The sequence below is a fragment of the Nicotiana sylvestris genome, chromosome 8, assembly GCF_000393655.2.
Source record: "Nicotiana sylvestris chromosome 8, ASM39365v2, whole genome shotgun sequence".
NCBI classification, from domain to species: Eukaryota; Viridiplantae; Streptophyta; class Magnoliopsida; order Solanales; family Solanaceae; genus Nicotiana; species Nicotiana sylvestris.
Window position 1 is genome coordinate 69,869,460 of NC_091064.1, and position 19,843 is coordinate 69,889,302.

General features: G+C 39.6%; 1 protein-coding gene across 1 annotated transcript; it reads left to right on the top strand.

Annotated features, from left to right (window-relative positions):
- The first annotated feature begins 642 nt into the window (after nucleotides 1-642).
- On the top strand, nucleotides 643-1,437 carry LOC104234814 (17.3 kDa class II heat shock protein-like). Its single transcript, XM_009788451.2, has one exon. The coding sequence runs from the start codon at nucleotides 739-741 to the stop codon at nucleotides 1,210-1,212; it is 474 nt and encodes a 157-aa protein (XP_009786753.1). The 5' UTR covers nucleotides 643-738; the 3' UTR covers nucleotides 1,213-1,437.
- The last annotated feature ends 18,406 nt before the right edge of the window (nucleotides 1,438-19,843 follow it).

Here is a 19,843-nt window from a genome sequence, read left to right on the forward strand (position 1 = left end):
AAAAAAAGTGAAAATAAATTCAAATGAAAATGGTATTTGAAAATTACAGTTGTGTTTGGACATGAATATAATTTTGGATTGTTTTTGAAGGTTTGCGAGTTATCTGAGTGAAAATTTTAAAAAACAGCTTTTTGAAATTTTTCAAATTTTTGAAAAATTCCAAAATATATCTTTAAGTGAAAATTGAAAATTTTACGAACAAACGTTGATTTAAAAAAAAATAGAAATTTTTTCCAAAAAAAAGGAAAAAAATTCATATGCCCAAAGAGGCTCTTAACTTGTCAGATATAGAAAAGAAGGAATTCATATGATACTAATTGATCTAATAAAAGTATGGTCAAGGATACAAAGACGAATGTTTCTCTTTTGTCAAACATAGAGGAATGTGTAAAAAAGTTGGAAACATATCTGCCAAATATCTACTAGGAGTAATATACAATTATAGGGGACCACACCTAAGACCACCAAATAAAAAAGGAAAGTGAGGGACCATATCTTACGTGCGAAGAATCGACAAAATTCTAGACAATTGTAGAACATGGACAATATAAGGAACAGAAGCTCCTAGAAATATGTCACCTTCTGCTTCCATTCCCATCTAGAAGCTTCTATGTTTACACTATATAATCCTGCAACATTCTCCGCAATCCAAAGCGAAAAACCAACTGAAATACACCAAACCCAAAATCTCATAATATCTACAAATAGAACTCACTCAGCTAACCTAAGAGGAGGAGGATGGATTTCAGGCTAATGGGTATCGACACTCCACTGTTCCACACTATCCACCACCTCATGGACACAGCCGGTGACGATTCCGACAAGTCCGTCAACGCCCCATCGAGGAACTATGTACGTGACGCTAAGGCCATGGCTGCAACACCAGCCGACGTGAAAGAGTATCCCAATTCCTACGTTTTCGTTGTGGACATGCCAGGGTTGAAATCTGGAGATATTAATGTGCAAGTGGAAGACGACAATGTGCTGCTGATAAGTGGAGAAAGAAAGAGGGAAGAAGAGAAAGAAGGGGCTAAGTATATCAGAATGGAGAGAAGGGTTGGAAAATTCATGAGGAAGTTTACGCTGTTGGAGAATGCGAATACTGATGCGATCTCTGCTGTTTGTCAAGATGGAGTTTTGACTGTGACTGTCCAGAAGTTGCCTCCTCCTGAGCCTAAGAAACCCAAAACTATCGAGGTTAAAATTGCATAAGATTTTGTTACTCTGTTTTGTGATTATAAAAATGCTCTGTTTTGATGCTTGGTGGTATGACAGTAATAAAGATGGTAGAGATCTAAGAGTGGTTTTTCTTTCCCTTTGTCTTCTTTATATTTTCTATTTCTATGTTTTATGGAATATGATGAAACTAAATGTGTAGGTGTTCTATCTCTTGTTTAAAATGCAAGTGAAATGCTACTAGTGTCCAGTTTTTTTTTTTCTTCGATTGCCATCAATATATAGAGTGCAATTTCTTACAATATATAGAAGTGCAAAACTTTTCTGTATCTGAATTCAGGCTTTTATCGAACGTGTGAAAGATTTTCTTAAAGATTTGGCAAAAGTAATTGGAACTCCGATTCGAAAAAGTAAAATCTTGAATTGTCCCGAGAGCACACCCTATGAATATTACAGATTTAACAAGATAGAAGAAATATAGGCGATAAAAGCATGGATCTTCAAAGTACGTACGTCAAGGAGCCCGGCGGTATACTCTGACTATCTTTTCAATTAGCGAATAATGGAACCTATAAATAATTATAAAGAGGAGTTAGATGGGATTTAGTATTGCTTATTAAACCTTGTTCAGTCCCTGAATAGATCGCTACCACACTAGTCCAAGTTCTTGTAGCTGAATTAATGCTGCTCGGTGGGCCGGGCCTGAACCGGACCGGACCGGGCCCGCGGTCCTAACGGGCCTGGTGGGCCTGGTGGGCCGGTCCTGGGTGGGCCGGTTTTGGTGGGCCTCTGAGCCCGTCACGGGCTGGTCTCCATGGTTGAGCCCACGAGCCCGGGACCGTTTGGCCCGGGACCGGCAGGCGGGCCTGGGCCGGTCCTGGCGGGCCCAACGGCTATTTTTCAAAAAAAAAAAAAAAAAATCAAACGGCCATATTTAAAATGTAGCCGTTTGGGCTGAAAATATGACCGTTTTTTAAGTTAAAAAAATGGCCATTTGGCCCCCAAACTTTATTTTAACCCCAAACTTTATATAATTACACTTTTCCCCATTTCTCAACTATAAATACCCCCTCATTCTTTCATTTTTATTCACCAATTCATCAATATCTCTCAATATCTCTCAATCTCTCTCAATCTCTCTACTACAATTACTTAATTTATTGTTGAAATTTCGTGAAAAATTGTGAAGTTGTTGAATTGAAGTTTTCAAGTGTTCAACGATTTTCAATTTTCAAGAAGTTGTTCGGCAATCCGGTAAACTCGTTTCAACTCTTACGTTTTTAGAATATATTTTTGTGTGGTTTAGTTTGCATAATTATAATTAATATGGCATTTACTTTGAAAAAAATGTTTGGTAAAGGAAAAGATAAAACCGGTGAAAGTAGTGGCCAACCAACTACCCTTCCCCCGGCTCCCCGACCTAGAAAAGATAAGCAAGTTGAAAGTAGTCGCCAACCTAGACGTCCTCCTCCTTCCGTAATTCTTGATAGTGATCACCCTTGTTTTCAATTTACCGATAGTGAATTTTATCATAATGTTGCACCAGGTGATAGATTAGATGATGAAATTATGAATGCTCTTTATCCTAATGAAACCATCTTAGAAAATAATGAGGAAAATGAGGATGATGATGAAACTCAAGCACCGGATTTAGATGATACACCTACTAGTCCTCTTAATAACCCAAGTGATGCACCGGTCGACCCACCTGTAGAAACTCCTACTTTTAATAGAGAACCTGCTAAACGCTTAGAAACATCATTAGTTTGGAATTTTTTTACTCAAGTAAGAGAAAAAAATAAGGCTAAGTGTAAAACTTGTGGGAAATTAATGTCGCATAAATATGTAGGAGACCGTAGCGGCACAGGTAGTTTGACTAGGCACATAAAAACACACCCTAGAGATAAGGCTAGATTTTTTCAAATGAAAGCGCATCTAGAGGGGACAAGTGTAGATTCTGCGATTAACCCTAGTACAGGTTCAAATCTAGTTCAACCAGGAATTAACACTGTCACTGGAGGTATTTTATATTACGATCCAAATAGAGATCGTGAAGAATTAGCAAAGATGATTACTGTTATGTGCTTACCTTATACTTTTGCTTCTAATCCTAATTGGGTTCATTATATTAGAAGAGTGTTTAATCCTACTTATAAAGGTTGGCCTCGCGCAACAGTTAAGAGTGATATTTATAAATTCAAACATGAATATGAACAATATTTGCGTTATTTATTTACTCATATACCTAATCGGATTTCTATTACTACTGATATTGGTAGAAGTGGTAATGATTGTGATTACCTAACTGTTACAAGTCATTGGATAGATGAAGAATGGATAATGCAAAAACGCATAATTGCATATAGAATAATTAATTCGCGTCACACAGGTAAATTTATAGCTAACACTGTTGCAGATATTTGGAATGGTGGAAGGCAAGGGAAAAACATTTTCCTGTTCTTGCAAGGATGGCTCGGGATATTTTATCAATTCAAGCTTCAACTGTTGCATCAGAGAGCGCTTTCAGTCAAGCAAGACTGCAAATAGGTGATCATAGAGCGTCTATGAGGGATAGCTTGGAAAAATCAGTATTGTTTAGAGATTGGATCCGCTCGGAAAGAAGAAACTTTGGAATTGCAGAAGCACAACCGGCGATAGATGAAGCTTATGAAGAAATGATAGCGGAACTTACGGAGGATTCGGCTTCGCCCGGAAGTGGTGATGAACAAGCTTCTTTTCCACCACCACCAACGCAACCTCCTCCGAACCTTGAAGGATTTATGAGATTTGTTAGAGATAATACATAGAATAATATGTAACTTGTATTTTGGCACATCTTCCTTAGTTTTTTTCCTTCTAATGGTGGTATTAGTACCTTGTTGTGCTCATTCCATTGGGGGAAGGATGACTAAGAAAGATATGTCATTTTTTGGTAATAAAATTTATTGCTTCTACCCATGAGCTTCTTTTCGCAATATTTCTTTGTCTATACTTAGAATTATTTATATGCTACAATATATACATAATATACAATATATATACTACAAGAAAATATATTTATAAGATACAATATATACATAAGATACAATATATATACTACAAGAAAATATATAAGAGAATATATATACATAAGATACAATATAATATACTACAAGAAAATATATTATGCTACAATATATACATAATATACAATATATATACTACAAGAAAATATATTATTATGCGAATATATATACATAAGATACAATACATATACTAAAAGAAAATATATAAGAGAATATATATACATAAGATACAATATAATATACTTCAAGAAGTGATATTTATGCATGACAATTTAGTGTTTTACTATTGTTTTGTTATTTTCTTTTTCGTCAAGCACTTTAATAATTAGATATACATATATACTACATATTAATATAGCCATGATACTACAAGAAATTGTCTTAAAAAAAAAAAAAAAAGCCCGCTAGGCCCGCGAAGCCCACGAGCCCGGCCCGTTAAGCACAGGACCATGTGGGCTTAGGCCCGTCACGGGCCGGTTCCACCCATTAGGCCCACGAAGACCGGGACCGCCAGGCCCGGGACCGCCAGAGCCCGGGACCACGAAGCCCGGGACCGCGAGGCCCGGCCCGTTAGGCCCACTAAGGCCCGGGCCCGGGACAAAATACAGCATTAAGCTGAATATATAGGCAATAAATTAAGCTCCTACTGTAGGTTCTGAAGGTTCAATCGCATTATTTATGTCTTTCTTTTTGTTCTAATGCGTAGATTCATGATAAAACGGCGTAGATTATTAGCACTACTATTCAAACTATTATTTTTATTTTAATACATAGATTTATAATTAAACAGACTATTCGCATGTAACAATGATTACACTCGACAAAAGTACAAACAACAATCGTCTAGATTAAATGAGAGAATGTAGAAGGTCAGTCGCGACCCTGACATCTAACTCAACCCGTTAGATAAGACAACTAATACGAAAAATACAATACGACTGAAATAATAAGAAATTAGAAAATAGCTAACTGAACCTTTACAAGTTTATCAAGACCTGGTAATACGAATCACGAGCTTCTATGATTTGGAATTTCAAAACTGATACAAATAAATACACATTATGTTTGAAGGTTACATAAACAGATTAACAATAATCTAAACTACCAAAGACAAGTGGCAGTTATATCCAGACGCACGAACATCTTCCGAATCAGCACCCGACGTCACCAGCAGCTCCGCTCCAAAATCTTGCAGTATCAATATAACCGACCACATGTACTAGTAAGTATTTTGTCTAACTTTGTCGAAGTAGTGACGAGGTTTTTAGTTAAAAGATGCTTATTGCTATAACATGTACATTTGATTAACAGTAAAAGCAGTTTGAAGCATAACAGATAAAAATATCATAAACAACTCGGCGAGTCAGTCAATAACTACTAACAGGAACCATAGAAGAATAGTTACGGTATTTCCTGGTATAAGATGTATGCCCAAAATGTCAAATCACATGCCATAGTAACATCTTTCGTGACTTTTGATCACACCCAACTATGCCTTATAAAAAGGACACGCAGTCGTTATAAATATAATCTGAGTATTTAGCCCAGAGTCGAATCCACAAGGAATTAACTTACCAATTACTTTTGTCGGACTCACTGAATTCTTCGTAATCAACTTTCAGATATTTTGAATAACAATTGGTGATATTTAGTAGAAATTTTTATTTAGCTTCTAGTATGAAATCTCTTCCTGTTATGTTTCGCATAGACTTGCCTAATCGTTTCAATCAATTATGAGCACTCTTACTACCGTAAATCTCTCCCGAGTAATTACGACAATTTACTAGATACACTCTCCCGAGTTACGCTAGCTGACTTTTCTTATAGCTCACTTAGATCGCACTCAAGATTTCGTTATCCCTAATCCCATCTTTAAACCCTAGGTTATTAATTCCTCATATACTTTGGCAGTGGTGTTGTTCAACAAATACCTAAATATGCACTCTCTCTCAAATAATACATATTAAATAGACACAGCTAATTGAGGATCCTGTCAATTGACTACAACAAGAACGTAGTTGAACAAATAGAGATTAAACTAGGCAAACTATATTAACACAACAAGAAGTTCATCCCTCAACAGGTTCCATCAAAACTCTAGACTAAATAATTAGCTACTCATAGCAAAGCAAGATAAAAACATAGAAGTATTCATAATTTGCTAGTAATGATAACAAGAAGAAGATTGAAAAAGTCTAATGGTGGCTTGATCTTCTCACATATGTTCTTGCCTCCAATTCAGTCTAAAAACATGCTTCACCTTTTCTTGGGCGAGTTTGTTGAGTTTATAAAGGGTTACGATACGTTTTCCCTTATTTACACTTTAGTCCCCAAATTTCTAGGAGATTACACAGTCGACCGCGGCAGGATACGGCGTCACCTCGGTGAAATGCATCCATTCTGCCTCACTCGTTTGGCCTACCGCGTTCCAGCCGTGGTCGACCGCGGTCGCGGTGGCCCCTTGTCCAGTCATCCTTTGCCTCATTCTTACTTATTTTCGTTTGGGTTTTTCTTGATTGGCCTTATATCCACATTATTGACTCTAAAACACTCCATAGTCTCTTCCTAATTTGGATGAGTTCCTGCAAAGCAAAAGAACACCAATTAGAGTATTTTGTTATCATTTTGTATTTAAAACAACAATAAAATATGGTTCATTTAGAGTGTAAATAGCATCTATATAGCCTACTATCAATACCTCACACTCAAACTGTTGCTAGTCCTCTAGCAACAAACCACACTTTATAAGCCTAATCATCACAGTATACCTCCCCTACTCTTTATACCAAGAATACTTCACACGGGTAGACTACTTCAGCGCAACTTCCTCGCCTCAAGAGTGGACTCCTTTCTAGCCACGCAATACCCCTAAACAGCTCTCCTACTCTCAGTCAGAGGTCCATACTTACTTTCCCTTCATGAATCATGTGCCTACTCACTACAAAAGAGACTTATATCATTTACAAACCACATACTGAGGAACTCGAATACAACATTTTACTCACCCTCAGAAACAACTTCTTATGCCACAAACAGCGCACCATAGGCTTGCCCGTGGTGTAATACTCGACTACTCGAGCTCATTCGATCTAGAATCAAATAGGACTTTATTTGGTTGTAATGTTGGTGCGGGACGGGTAGGATACATATGGGTATAGTGACTACACCTCCCTAAGCACTCCACTACATTGTGTACTTTTAAGCTCTTAACTTTGTCATACCTTCATTCCACCATTATATTATTGTGTTAACCCCTTATCAAGCACACTTTTTCTTTTAATAGCTACCACCAATTTGAGATTTCTTTTTTTTGTTTTCTTTTTCTGGTGGCCTATAATATTGTTTATCAACCAGTGCACTTTTTCTTTTCATGTCCCCTTAATTCTATTTAACAACCCAACCAATCACCCCACACTTGTATTTTTCCATATCCATGATACTTTAAGTGCTTCTAAGAGGTGATAGGGTTCAACAAGATAGGCTATTTAAACTCGAGTTAGGCTTGTAATGTGGTTGCCAAGGAAACATGCTTACAAGCTCAACGGGGTTGACTAAGGTATATACAATTAGTTGGGAGCAAGCATACATAGAAAGGTTAAGCAAAGAAATGTCTATATCACTTTCCAGACCAAACGAGACTACCATTTCACTTTGTACACACACAGGGCAAGTTCTAGGCATTGAATGTTAACACAGAATACAGAAAGCCTCACTCACACATGGCACATGACTCAATTCAGTTAGGATCATCAAACACTCTGTTCTAAGTACTCGAACCATTCAGGAACACACAATTTAAGGCCTTCTTTGAGTCAACTAAAGAGCATTAGTGACACTAAAGTTGTCTTTATTCAATGTACCATAGAGTTAAGGGTCCCTATTTCCATTTTTGTTTATCTCCAAAGACTTCCTAAACTAAAAATAAAAAAATTAACTACACCCGGTTCAAATAGAAACCCTTGGAAAAGAACCGTGGTTTAAAAAAAAACCAAGGGGGAGTTGATACACTGCCTAACAAACGAAAATCTTTTGTTTTTTTGTTCGACTTAAATCTCTCAAGAGACCCGTCGAGAGGTGTCCGTCTTCGGGCCAAGTCGACGTTAACTAACATAAACCAACAATACCAAACAAAAACAACACCATACAAATTTATACAATTATACAACAACAGCCATCACCCACCCCACACTTAAAGTTTTGGTATGTCCCCATGTCAAAGATTATAAATCAAAGTAAGGGGACTTCCCTGTGCTCAATCCTGATAAGAGACGGTGCTAGGATCAAGGTGACACACTCGTCCTAGTGCTCGGAGCCAGCCCATGATCTTTTTCTCCGACCTAGCATGTTGAGTAGTCAAATTGTCAACTCTAGTACCCAGGTTAGTGACCGAAGTGCGGAGGCCAGCCATTTCTTGCTCCAGGGCTGTCATGTAGGGGTACTTCGGCGGGCTTGTAATGGGCCTACCTCATCAGCACTTGGCTGTGGTGGGTCAGCAGCGTCCTTAGCATCCTCATCAGTATCATTAACCACCAATACCAACTCTCTCCCAACTATGATTTTGCTAGCCCGGAATGGGGCTTTCAATTGCAACTTCCCATATACTATGGAATTTTCAGGAACTCATGCAACACGGCACAACTTGGTAACCAGAGAGGGGAAGTAAAACCCTTTGAGTACTTCTAGGGAGCGAATAAACATCTCATCATGAAGGAGCTTGGCCACATCAAAATCATGGTGGGTCATAAAACAATAGATAGCCGCTACTCTTGGCCTATTGACATTGGTAGTGTTGCTGGAGGGCAGCAAACAGCTATTGATAATTGTGAGCCAACACTTAGCTTCCCAATTGAGAGACTGGGAGTTCAGTGTAATTCGGTGCTTTATCCATATTGGCTCCCTGTCAGCCACACATATTGCTTCAAGAATCGGTGCCCACCAGATAGTTGGGCGGTGAGTAGCTTGGTAATAATCTATATCCCTAGTGAATACCGGCAGCCGGTACACTCGGTGGATGGCCTCAAGGGACGTATTCACCCGGGTGTTTCGTACTGTGACCACCCTATCAACATGCTCTAGGCAGTTTGCGTAAAACTCCTTTACCATCAGTACATTTGCCTCCTCCGATTCATCAAAGAAGATGCCCAACTGACACCTCCTCAACTCTGCAAAGATACTTGGGCATTTCGCTTGCAAGGCTTGCCGGTCAATGTGTACTTCAGGTAACAGTTTTTTGGATGCCTTGGCATTAAGCCTGTCCTGAGCTGCTTTGGAAACAAACCTAGTGTGGTCAAATTGTTCCACACTAGCTTGATCCCGAGCTCTAGAAGAACTGCTAGGTCCACTAGCGGAGGACCCTGTGGTACGTTTCTTCCTGGATTGATGCATTGTACCTGCCAAAAATAGAGGCTCCTATTAGTGAGGGTTTGAGTTGTGTGAACCCTGGGTGGTTACTCAGACTTCACCACCACCATGGTCACATTGGCCATTACAACTCCATTGGGGCAATTTCACAAACACCTTCTAAGCATGGTCTCTAATCTAACACACCTAGCCCTACGGAAGCATAAACTCATCCCCCCAAATCAACCATTCTCACTTACCATTCCACCCCATCACAATTAATTTTACACAACAAAACCACACTCTTCTCTACAACATTATGCACATAACCCACTAAAAAACATAAAAGAAAATCAAAAGCAAAATCTAATTATAAATACTACACACTTCAAACATGAAAAATGCAAAATAGAGAATCACAAGAAGGGAGAGGAGAAGCTTAACATACCTGGGCTTGCAGAAATTGAGATTGATGAAAGATTGGGTCTTGTAAAAGTGTGTGTGTGTGTGAGAAGAATGTGTTAGGGCTTGGAGAGAAGAAGAAGATGAAAGAGAGAGAGATGTTAATTTAGGGCTTGTATAGAGAGAGAATAATGGGGAAAGTGAGGATGGGCGGGTGGTTTTTTAGTGTTTAAGAGGAGAAGAAAAGAAAATAAATAAAAAAATCTTTTTAAATCGTGACTTACCTGGGCGACAAACCTGTCGCAAATTACTGTGGTCGACCGTGGCCGCGGTGTGGGGGAGTGTGTGAAACAGAATGTTTGTATTTCACCGCGGTCCCACCGCGGTCGCGGTGGATCGAGCACTCCAAAAGCAGAATATTCTTCATTTACCGCGGTCGCGGTCACGAGCTTTTTTTTATAAGAATGTTAGTTTCATCAAAGAAAAGAAAAGAAACAAAAGAGATCATGTGTTGCCTCCCATGCAGCGCCTGATTTAACGTCGCGACACGATTCAGATGAGCGCATTTAAGGCTTGCTCGACCTCTGAGGTTCAGTCAGATAGATCACTGACACTTCCTTGGGTTCATCCATTCCCACATATAGTTTCAATCTTTTCCCATTGACTCTAAATTTGTGGGAATCATTTTCTGAGGCAATCTCTATAGCACCTAAAGGGAACACTTTGACCACTCGAAATGGTCCAGACCATTGTGACTTGAGTTTATCCGGAAATAGCCTTAATCTTGAGTTATAAAGCAACACCATGTCTCCGGGATTGAAATTTCGCTCAACAATGTTCTTGTCATGCAACCTCTTCATTCTTTCCTTATATAACCTCGTGCTCTCAAAAGTAAGAAATCGGAACTCGTCTAGCTTATGTAATTTTGTGACTATTAGTTCCCCTAGCTTCCATGTCTAGATTTAGTTGTTTCATTGCCCACCAAGCTTTATGTTCTAGTTCTACCGTCAAGTGACAGGCCTTTCCGAACACCAACTTATATGGTGACATACCAAATGGTGTTTTGAAAGCGGTTCTGTAGGCCCAGAGTGCATCATCTAGCTTTTTCGCCCAATCAATTCTTGTGGCGTTCACAGTCTTGGTTAGCACACTCTTTATCTCTCTATTCGACACTTCGACCTATCCACTAGTTTAAGGATGATATGGGGTGGCCAACTTATGGTGCACATCGTACTTTTCTAGCAATTTCTCGAAGGCTCGATTGCAGAAGTGACTGCCTCCGTCATGATAATAGATCTCGGGGTCCCGAAATGGGTGAATATATTCTTTTTCAAAAATCCCACCACCACTCTTGCATCATTGGTGGGTAGTGTTGCAGCTTCCACCCATTTGGACACGTAATTTACAACAACAAGTATGTACTTATTGCCAAAAGAGCTGACAAAGGGTCCCATGAAGTCTATCCCCCATACATCGATCACTTCAACCTCTTGAATTGGGTTCATGGGCATCTCATGGCGACGTGAAATGTTCCTAGTTCATTGACATTCATCACAGACCTTCACCCATTGATGTGCATCCTTAAACACTGTTTGCCAGTAAAACCCGACTTCTAGAACTTTTGCTGCTGTCCTAACTCCTCCAAAATGTCCGCCATATGCCAATGCATGACATGCTTGCAAAACAGAAGATTGTTCTATCTCGGGGACACACCTCCGGATCATATTGTCAACACATATTCTAAACAGATAAGGTTCATCCCAGTAATACATGCGGCAATCACGACAAAACTTTTTCTTTTGCACAGAGGAGAGGTTATAGGGAACTATACCGCTTGCCAGGTAATTTGCAAAGTCTGCATACCATGACACTTCCTCAAGGCTTGTGGCGAGTAGCTGCTCATCTGGAAAGGTTTCAAGAATATCCTCTTCCTCAACTGAGTTTTCAGCTCCTTCAAGTCGCGATAGATGATCAACGACTTGGTTTTCTGTGCCCTAACAGTCACAAATCTCTAGGTCGAACTCTTGCAGCAGCAGCACCCAACAAATCAGGCATGGTTTGGACTCCTTATTTTCAATCAAGTACCTGAGAGCAGCATGATCAGTATATACAATTACCTTAGAGTCAATCAGGTATGATCTGAACTTGTCGAATGCGAACACCACAGCCATCATCTCCTTTTCAGTCACAGTGTAGTTCAGCTGGGCTCCACTCAACGTTCTACTAGCATAGTAAATTGGGTGCATTAGCTTGTCTTTTTGCTGTCCCAACACTGGCCCCACTGCATAGCCACTGGCATCACATATGAGTTCGAATGGTTGCTCCAGTCAGGGGCAATAATGATGGGTGTTGTGACTAGACTCTTTTTCAACTTCTCGAATGCTACCCTGCAATCATCAGAAAACATGAAAGGGTGATATTTTTCTAACAACTTACAGAGAGGGTTGGCAATTTTTGAGAAGTCTTTTATAAATCGACGGTAGAAACCGGCATGCCCGAGGAAGCTCCTAATTGCCTTGACTGATGTGGGGGTGGAAGCTTTGCTATCACATCAACTTTAGCACGATCCACCTCGATTCCCTTGCTTGATACCTGGTGTCCCAAGACTATGCTCTCTTGTACCATGAAATGACACTTTTCCTAATTAAGTAGCAGGTTAGTCTCACTACATCTTTTCAACACCCGGGTCAGATTTACAAGGCACTCGCCCAATGAGTTTACCACCACTGAGAAATTATCTATCAACACCTTCATTATGTCTTCGACCATGTCAGAGAATATGGCCATCATGCACCTTTGGAATGTGGCGGGTCCATTGCATATGCCAAAGGGCATCCTCCGAAAAGCATAAATTCCATATAGGCATGTGAAGAAGGTCTTCTCTCTGTCCTCTGGTGCAATGGAGATTTGATTGTACCCTGAGTACCTATCCAGAAAACAGAAGTGGGACCTCCCTACCAATCTGTCAAGCATCAAATCAATGAAGGGAAGTGGGAAGTGGTCTTTCCGGGTGGCCAGATTTAATTTCCTGTAGTCCATACACATTCTCCTGCCTGTAACAGTTCTTGTAGAGATCAGCTCATTGTTATCATTTTTGACCACCATTATACCACCCTTCTTAGGAAAACATTGCACCGGGCTAACCCAGTTGCTGTCAGAGATGGGGAAAATGATTCCCGCATCCAACCACTTAATTACCTCTTTCTTCACCACTTCCTTCATGTTGGGGTTCAGCCTTCTTTGGTGTTCTCTGGAAGGTTTGTGCCCCTCTTCCAGCAGAATTTTATGCATATAATATGCCGGGTTGATTTCCTTAATGTCTGCCATGGTCCACCCAATGGCAGTCTTGCACTCCTTGAGTACCTACAAAAGTTGTTGTGTCTGCACATGTAACAAACTAGATGAGATAATAACAGGTAATGTAGAGTTAGGTCCTAGGAACGCATACTTGAGATGGGCGGGCAGTGGCTTCAACTCTAGCTTTGGTGGTTCTTCTATAGATGGCTTGGCTAGAGGAGTTTGTCTGTTTTCTAAGCACAAGGGCTTGAATTCAAGTGTTCTCTCCCAAAACTCTCTGCCCTCTAGAGCCAGCACCCATTCTGCCAGTTCTTCCCCATTCACCTTATCTAAATTCACAAGATATGTAGTAAGACGATCCTCAATAGTTAATGTCTAATCATCCTCTTCCACGATTACATCCACGACATCAATAAGAGAACAATTGGCGAATTCACTTGGTCGCCTCATCGATTTCTACACGTTGAATGTTATTTCCTCATTGTTCGACCTCATCTTGAGCTCCCTAGTTTCACAATCAATGAGGGCGCACCCTGTGGCCAAGAACAACCTTCCTAAAATTATGGAAATTTCTTCATCCACTCTACAATCTAGAATCACAAAATTTGCAGGGAACACAAATTTCTCTACCTGTACTAACACGTCATCCAATGTACCTGAGGGTCTTTTCACGGTTCTGTCAGCCAGCTGCAACAACATAGACGTGGGCCTAGATCTTCCAATCCCCAACCTCTTATAGATCTCCAGGGGCATAAGATTTATGCTAGCCCCCAAATCACAGAGTGCCTTGGCAAAGGCAAAGTTACCAATGGTGCAGGGAATTGTGAAACTCCCTGGGTCAGACAATTTCTCAGCAACTGGTCTAGTCACCACAACACTGCAGGTCTGAGTTAGAGTCACTGTGGCCAAATGTTAGAAGTAGAATTTTCGAGACATCAAGTCTTTCATCATTTTTGCATAACCAGGCATCTCCTTCAAAGCATCAATCAATGGTATATTTACCTGTATTTGTTTCAACATCTCCAAGGACTTCTTGTATTGTTCCTCTTTCTGGTATTTGGCCAGCCTCTGAGGGAATAGTGCTGGAGGTCTCTTCTTCCCAATGATTTGGGTTTTCTCTTTGTCAGACACCACCTCAACTACCGTTTCCTGGGCTGTCTCAGCTTCTTTCTCAGCCTTAATCTGTATGTTAGTTTCTTCTTGGGCAGGCTGTACTGTCACCTCCGTCAATTTCGCTGAATCATCTAACTCAATAGGCACTGGTACAAGTGTCTTAGCTTGTCTTCTTTCTCGAGCCCTCTCTTGTTCCAAGTCTAAGTCTATGCCATTACGTAGACTCACTGCCATCAGCTGCTTCGGGCCTTGATCTTTTGGATTTACCTGAGTGCCTGCAGGCAATGTCCCATGAGGACGATTATTCAAAGACATCGAGATCTGGCCCATTTGCACTTCAATATTCTTTATAGATGACTCATGTGCATATACTCTTTCACTCATTTTCGCATTTGACCCAATAACCTGCTGCATCATTGCCTCGAGTCTAGCAAACCCATCTTCCTATCTCCCACCATGTTGCTTCTGAGAAGGATGATAACCCTGCTGCTGATTTTGGTTGTTGTATCCCTGTGGTCTTTGGTAGGGCGCCACATTATTCTAAGGTCGCATGACTCCCATATTTCCATTGTTGTGTTGTGGATGGACTAGCCTGTATGGCTGATTCTGTTGGCCCCAATTCTGACCACCCTGTCTCTGACCCCCATAATTAGACACATAATTCATGTCCTCCGGGTAATGATGATGATCACTTTCTGCATTCCACTGGCTACCAATTGGCTGACTAATGCAAGATGTGCATAATCCCCCATTGGTTGTATCTACGATGTGCACCTGTTGCTTCTGCCTGACACTTCCACCTTTTTGGTGAGTATGCTCATCTGTGTCATTAAGGTGGCCATATTTTCAGCAAGAGTGTTGGATGGATCTAAGGGCACTGAGTGAACTACTGGAGCGATAGGTGCATTCCTGGTTGTCCACCCCAAATTCTATGCCATCTTGTCAAGCAGGCTTTGGCTTTCTCTCCATGTTTTTCTCAATAATGCTCCACCAGCTGAAGCATAAACATTAGCCTTCACGCTATCTGTCAGACCCATGTAAAATCACTGCCCCAACATCTGATCTGGAATACCGTGGTGCGGATATATAACCAACATCCCTTTGAATCGTTCCCATGTTTCTTGCAGCGTTTCCATTGGTTTCTGTCTGAAGCTCAAAATTTCATCAATTTGCTGAGCAGTCTTGTTGGGTGGATGAAACTTATTCACAAACTGCTTGACTAACTCCTCCCAAGTCGTGATAGAATTAATGGGGAGTGAATTTAGCCAAGTTTGAGCAGCTCCTGTCATTGAGAATGGAAACAACAACAACTTTATTACTTCCTGAGTTACGTTGGGCTGCCTTTGAGTTTTGCAGATTGACAGGAAATTCTTCAAGTGCTTTTAAGGATCTTCAATGTATGACCCCGAAAATAGCCCCTTGTTTTGCAACAAGTGCAGCATGTTGTTTGTGATTTGAAAAGACTCGGCCTGTATCTGCGGAAGTAATATTGTTGTGGCCAAATTCTCTATTGTGTGTTGTGCCATTCATATAGAGCAGTCTCTGGCACAAGAGGTGCTACTGGCGCAGTTGGGTCTAACACGTTATCCCCCCATGTCTGGTTCGAGTTGTTTAGTTGATTGTTGTTGTTTGTTTTTCCGGTTGGCCCGATTCAAGGCCTTGAAAACTTTCTCGGGATTTGATAATGCTACAAATACTTCACCAGTTCTCGATGAGTTTCTAGGCATGCACCTGTACAACCAAGTCAACAAACGTTAAAATTTCAATGTATATCTTGAAAACAAGAAAACTTACTACACTAAGAATTTTTGTATTTCTTTCAACTGTAATTGATAACACCGTTAATTCCCCGACAACGATGCCAAAATTTGATAACACCCAACTATGCCTTATAAAAAGGACACACGGTCGTTGCAAATATAATCCAAGTATTTATCTTAGAGTCAAATGCACAACCTACCAATTACTTTTATCGGACTCACTGAGTTCTTCGTAATCAACTTCTCAGATATTTTGAATAACAATTGGTGATATTTTTACTAACTATAACTGAATAAATTTAAGTAACTAAAAGCTAACTATGACTGAGTTGTAAACAAATAAGAGAAGGATCTAAAGTTGTGATTTCCCCTATTGATGTAATCCCTTCCTATTATGTTTCGCATAGACTTGCCTAATCGGCTCTATCAATCATGAGCACTCTTACTACCGTAAATTTCTCCCTAGTAATTACGACAATTTACTAGATCCACTCTCCCAAGTTACGCTAGCTGACTTTTCTTACAACTCACTTAGATTGCACCCAAGGTTTCATTATCCCTAATCCCACCTTTAAACCCTAGGTTATTGATTCCTCATATACTTTGGGAGTGGTGTTGTTCAACAAATACCTAAATATACACTCTCTCCCGAGTAATACATATTAAATAGGCACAACTAAGTGAGGATCCTGTCAATTAACTACAATAAAAACATAGTTGAACAAATAGAGATTAAACTAGGCAAACTATATTAACACAACAAGAAGTTCATCCCTCAACAGGTTCCATCAAAACTCTAGACTAAATAATTAGCTACTCATAGCAAAGCAAGATAAAAACATAGAAGTATTCATAATTTGCAAGTAATGATAACAAGAAGATTGAAAAACTCTAATGGTGGCTTGATCTTCTCACACATGTTCTTGCCTCCAATTCAGTCTAAAAACAAGCTTCACCTTTTCTTGGGCGAGTTTGTTGAGTTTATAAAGGGTTAGGATAAGTTTTTCCCTATTTACACTTTTGTCCCCAAATTTCTAGGCGATTACACAGTCGATTGCGACCGCGGTGAAATGCAACCATTCTGCCTCACTCGTTTGGCCTACCGCATTCCGATCGCGGTCGCGGTGGCCCCTTGTCCAGTCATCTTTTGCCTCTTTCGTGCTTATTTTCATTTGGGTTCTCCTTGATTGGCCTTATATCCATATTATTGACTTCAAAACACTCTATAGTCTCTTCCTAACTTGGATTAGTTCTTGCAAAGCGCAAGAACACCAATTAGAGTATTTTGTTATCATTTCGCATTTAAAACAATAATAAAGTATGGTTCATTTAGAGTGTAAATAGCGTTTATATATCCTACTATCACCTTTATCTCCTCCTCACCATGTATCAATAAATTTATGTAATTAGTCAATTAGCACAGCAACACCCTTTGTGCATTCAACTCATCTTTCCAGATAAACGTATAACAGAACCAACCGTATAATAGGAACACAATAATAGGAATTTCAAAGTAGGAAATACGCAAGTAACAACAAGGACAAGGATACACATGTGGGTCACAGTGAAGGGCTAAGTGGAAAGCACGTGAGTAATATCAACAATTGGAAAACAAGGAATATCACTTCAATTAACTACCATATTGGAGGCCTAAGTACAAATATAATAATTAAGAAGGAAACACATAATCTTTACAAGTTGACAAGTAAGGGCATGAATGGCTAGCATGGTGGAAGGCTTAAACTAACGTTTAACAGAATAGATACCATATGAGTATAATTGTAAAAGCAGGAAATAAGTACGATATTCGCAAATTAAGCAAGTAAAATACACGGACAGTGCAACAACAATTGAAATAAAGGTCAGGTACAGGACAATAACAACAAGTCACACAAAATACGTAAGTACAACAATAATAGCTCAAAGTAAGGGACAAACACAAGGGTGGGTATAAAATCCGAAAAATCAAATTCCAAACCGGACCAAATTAATTCAGTATTTCGGTTTTCAATATTTCGGTATTTCAGTGTAATTCGGTATTATATTTTCAGTATTTTGGTATTACGGTACGGTCCTCGGTATTAGGATCTTGAAATTTCGGTATTTCGGTATAATTACTAAATTTTTAAAGCCTTTTTTTTAAAGTTGGACTCTGCCAAACTTTTAATATATTTCAGACCACTCTAGGTCTCCAGCGCCCCAACCTAATTGCCCAACCCCAAGTCCACTCTCTATTCTAATTCATTTAGGGAATTAACACTATACTGCATTAGGCAGTCAGCAGACTCAGCACGATTCTCACGAACAGTCGAACAGAGGAACTCACTCCTCACTCCTCAGAAATTGATTCCGATTTAGGTTTTAGCATTAGCATTCCGATAGTTTCACAAATTCCAGTACAAAACGAAGATCAGCTCTAAGCCTGCCATAACAGTGCTGCATTGTTCTGTTATGTGTTTTTGTTAATTCTGCATTTTTGAATTTTGTTGTCACTCAGCACAACAGCATTTCGTTGTCTTTGTTTCCTGTCCCACCAGGCCAGCATGTTATTTTTAGTGCCATCGTTTTCAGTTGTTGTTGAATCAATTGGTGTGAGGATGTCACTACAGTTATGTTTGTGGAATTAGCTCGTTTTCATTTCTAGATTAGGAGTGTGTGTAGGGGTGGGCATAAAATAATGAGTGACAGTTAGACAACATTGTTCTTTATCAGCGAATTTTAAATCGAAACCGTACCGAAACCGTACCAAACCAAAATAATAAATACTGAACCGTACCGAAATATTTTGGTATAGTATTTGGTATACACAATTGATAAACCGAATACCGAAATTCTTAAATACCGAACCGAAATACCGAATGCCCACCCCTAGACAAACGTATACACGGGAAACAGATATCACATCATAATGCATATCCCTCGTCCTAACCTGCACGGAAACACACTTCGTGCCATGACCTCACAATAACATACAAGCATAACAATATAAATGAAATGGCACGGCATCACCCTTCGTGCTTTTACTCTCAAATAATATGGCACAATATCATCCTTCGTGATTTTATTCTCAATAATATGGCACGACATCCCCCTTTGTGCTTTTACTCTCAATAATATGGCACGACATCACCTTTCGTGTTTTTACTTTCAATTGATATGGTAAGGCATCACCCTTCGTGCTTTACACTCTCCCTCATATGATAATGTATAAATAATGGCACGGCATCACCCTTCGTGCTTTACACTCCTCCTTACCAAGCATATATATAACACTAACAAACAAGGCAGGAAGTATAACTGACATCAAGGAGAGTGTTTCAATGGATATTCCAGAAGTTTCCCCAATCACAACTTTCCAAGTCAACAATGGTTCAACAACCCTCAAGAACTGTATTATTCAAATATTTCCACGAATTTTATAAATGATCCACAACACAAGTATATAGTCTAGCATCCCAAAAATATTAGTTGTAGTAATGTAGTAATGATTTCGCATAGAGATGACCGAATTAGACACATCAATATATTCTTACAATTTCCATCACGTTTAATCAAGTTATAACAAACTAAGTCTTGATATCTATCATTTAATATCATGTCCTTAGTATCTAAGTGTCAAATAAGGCATTAAGAAAAACGTCACAAAATTCTACAAATACAAATATAACATAATCCACCCCCCGAGCATGG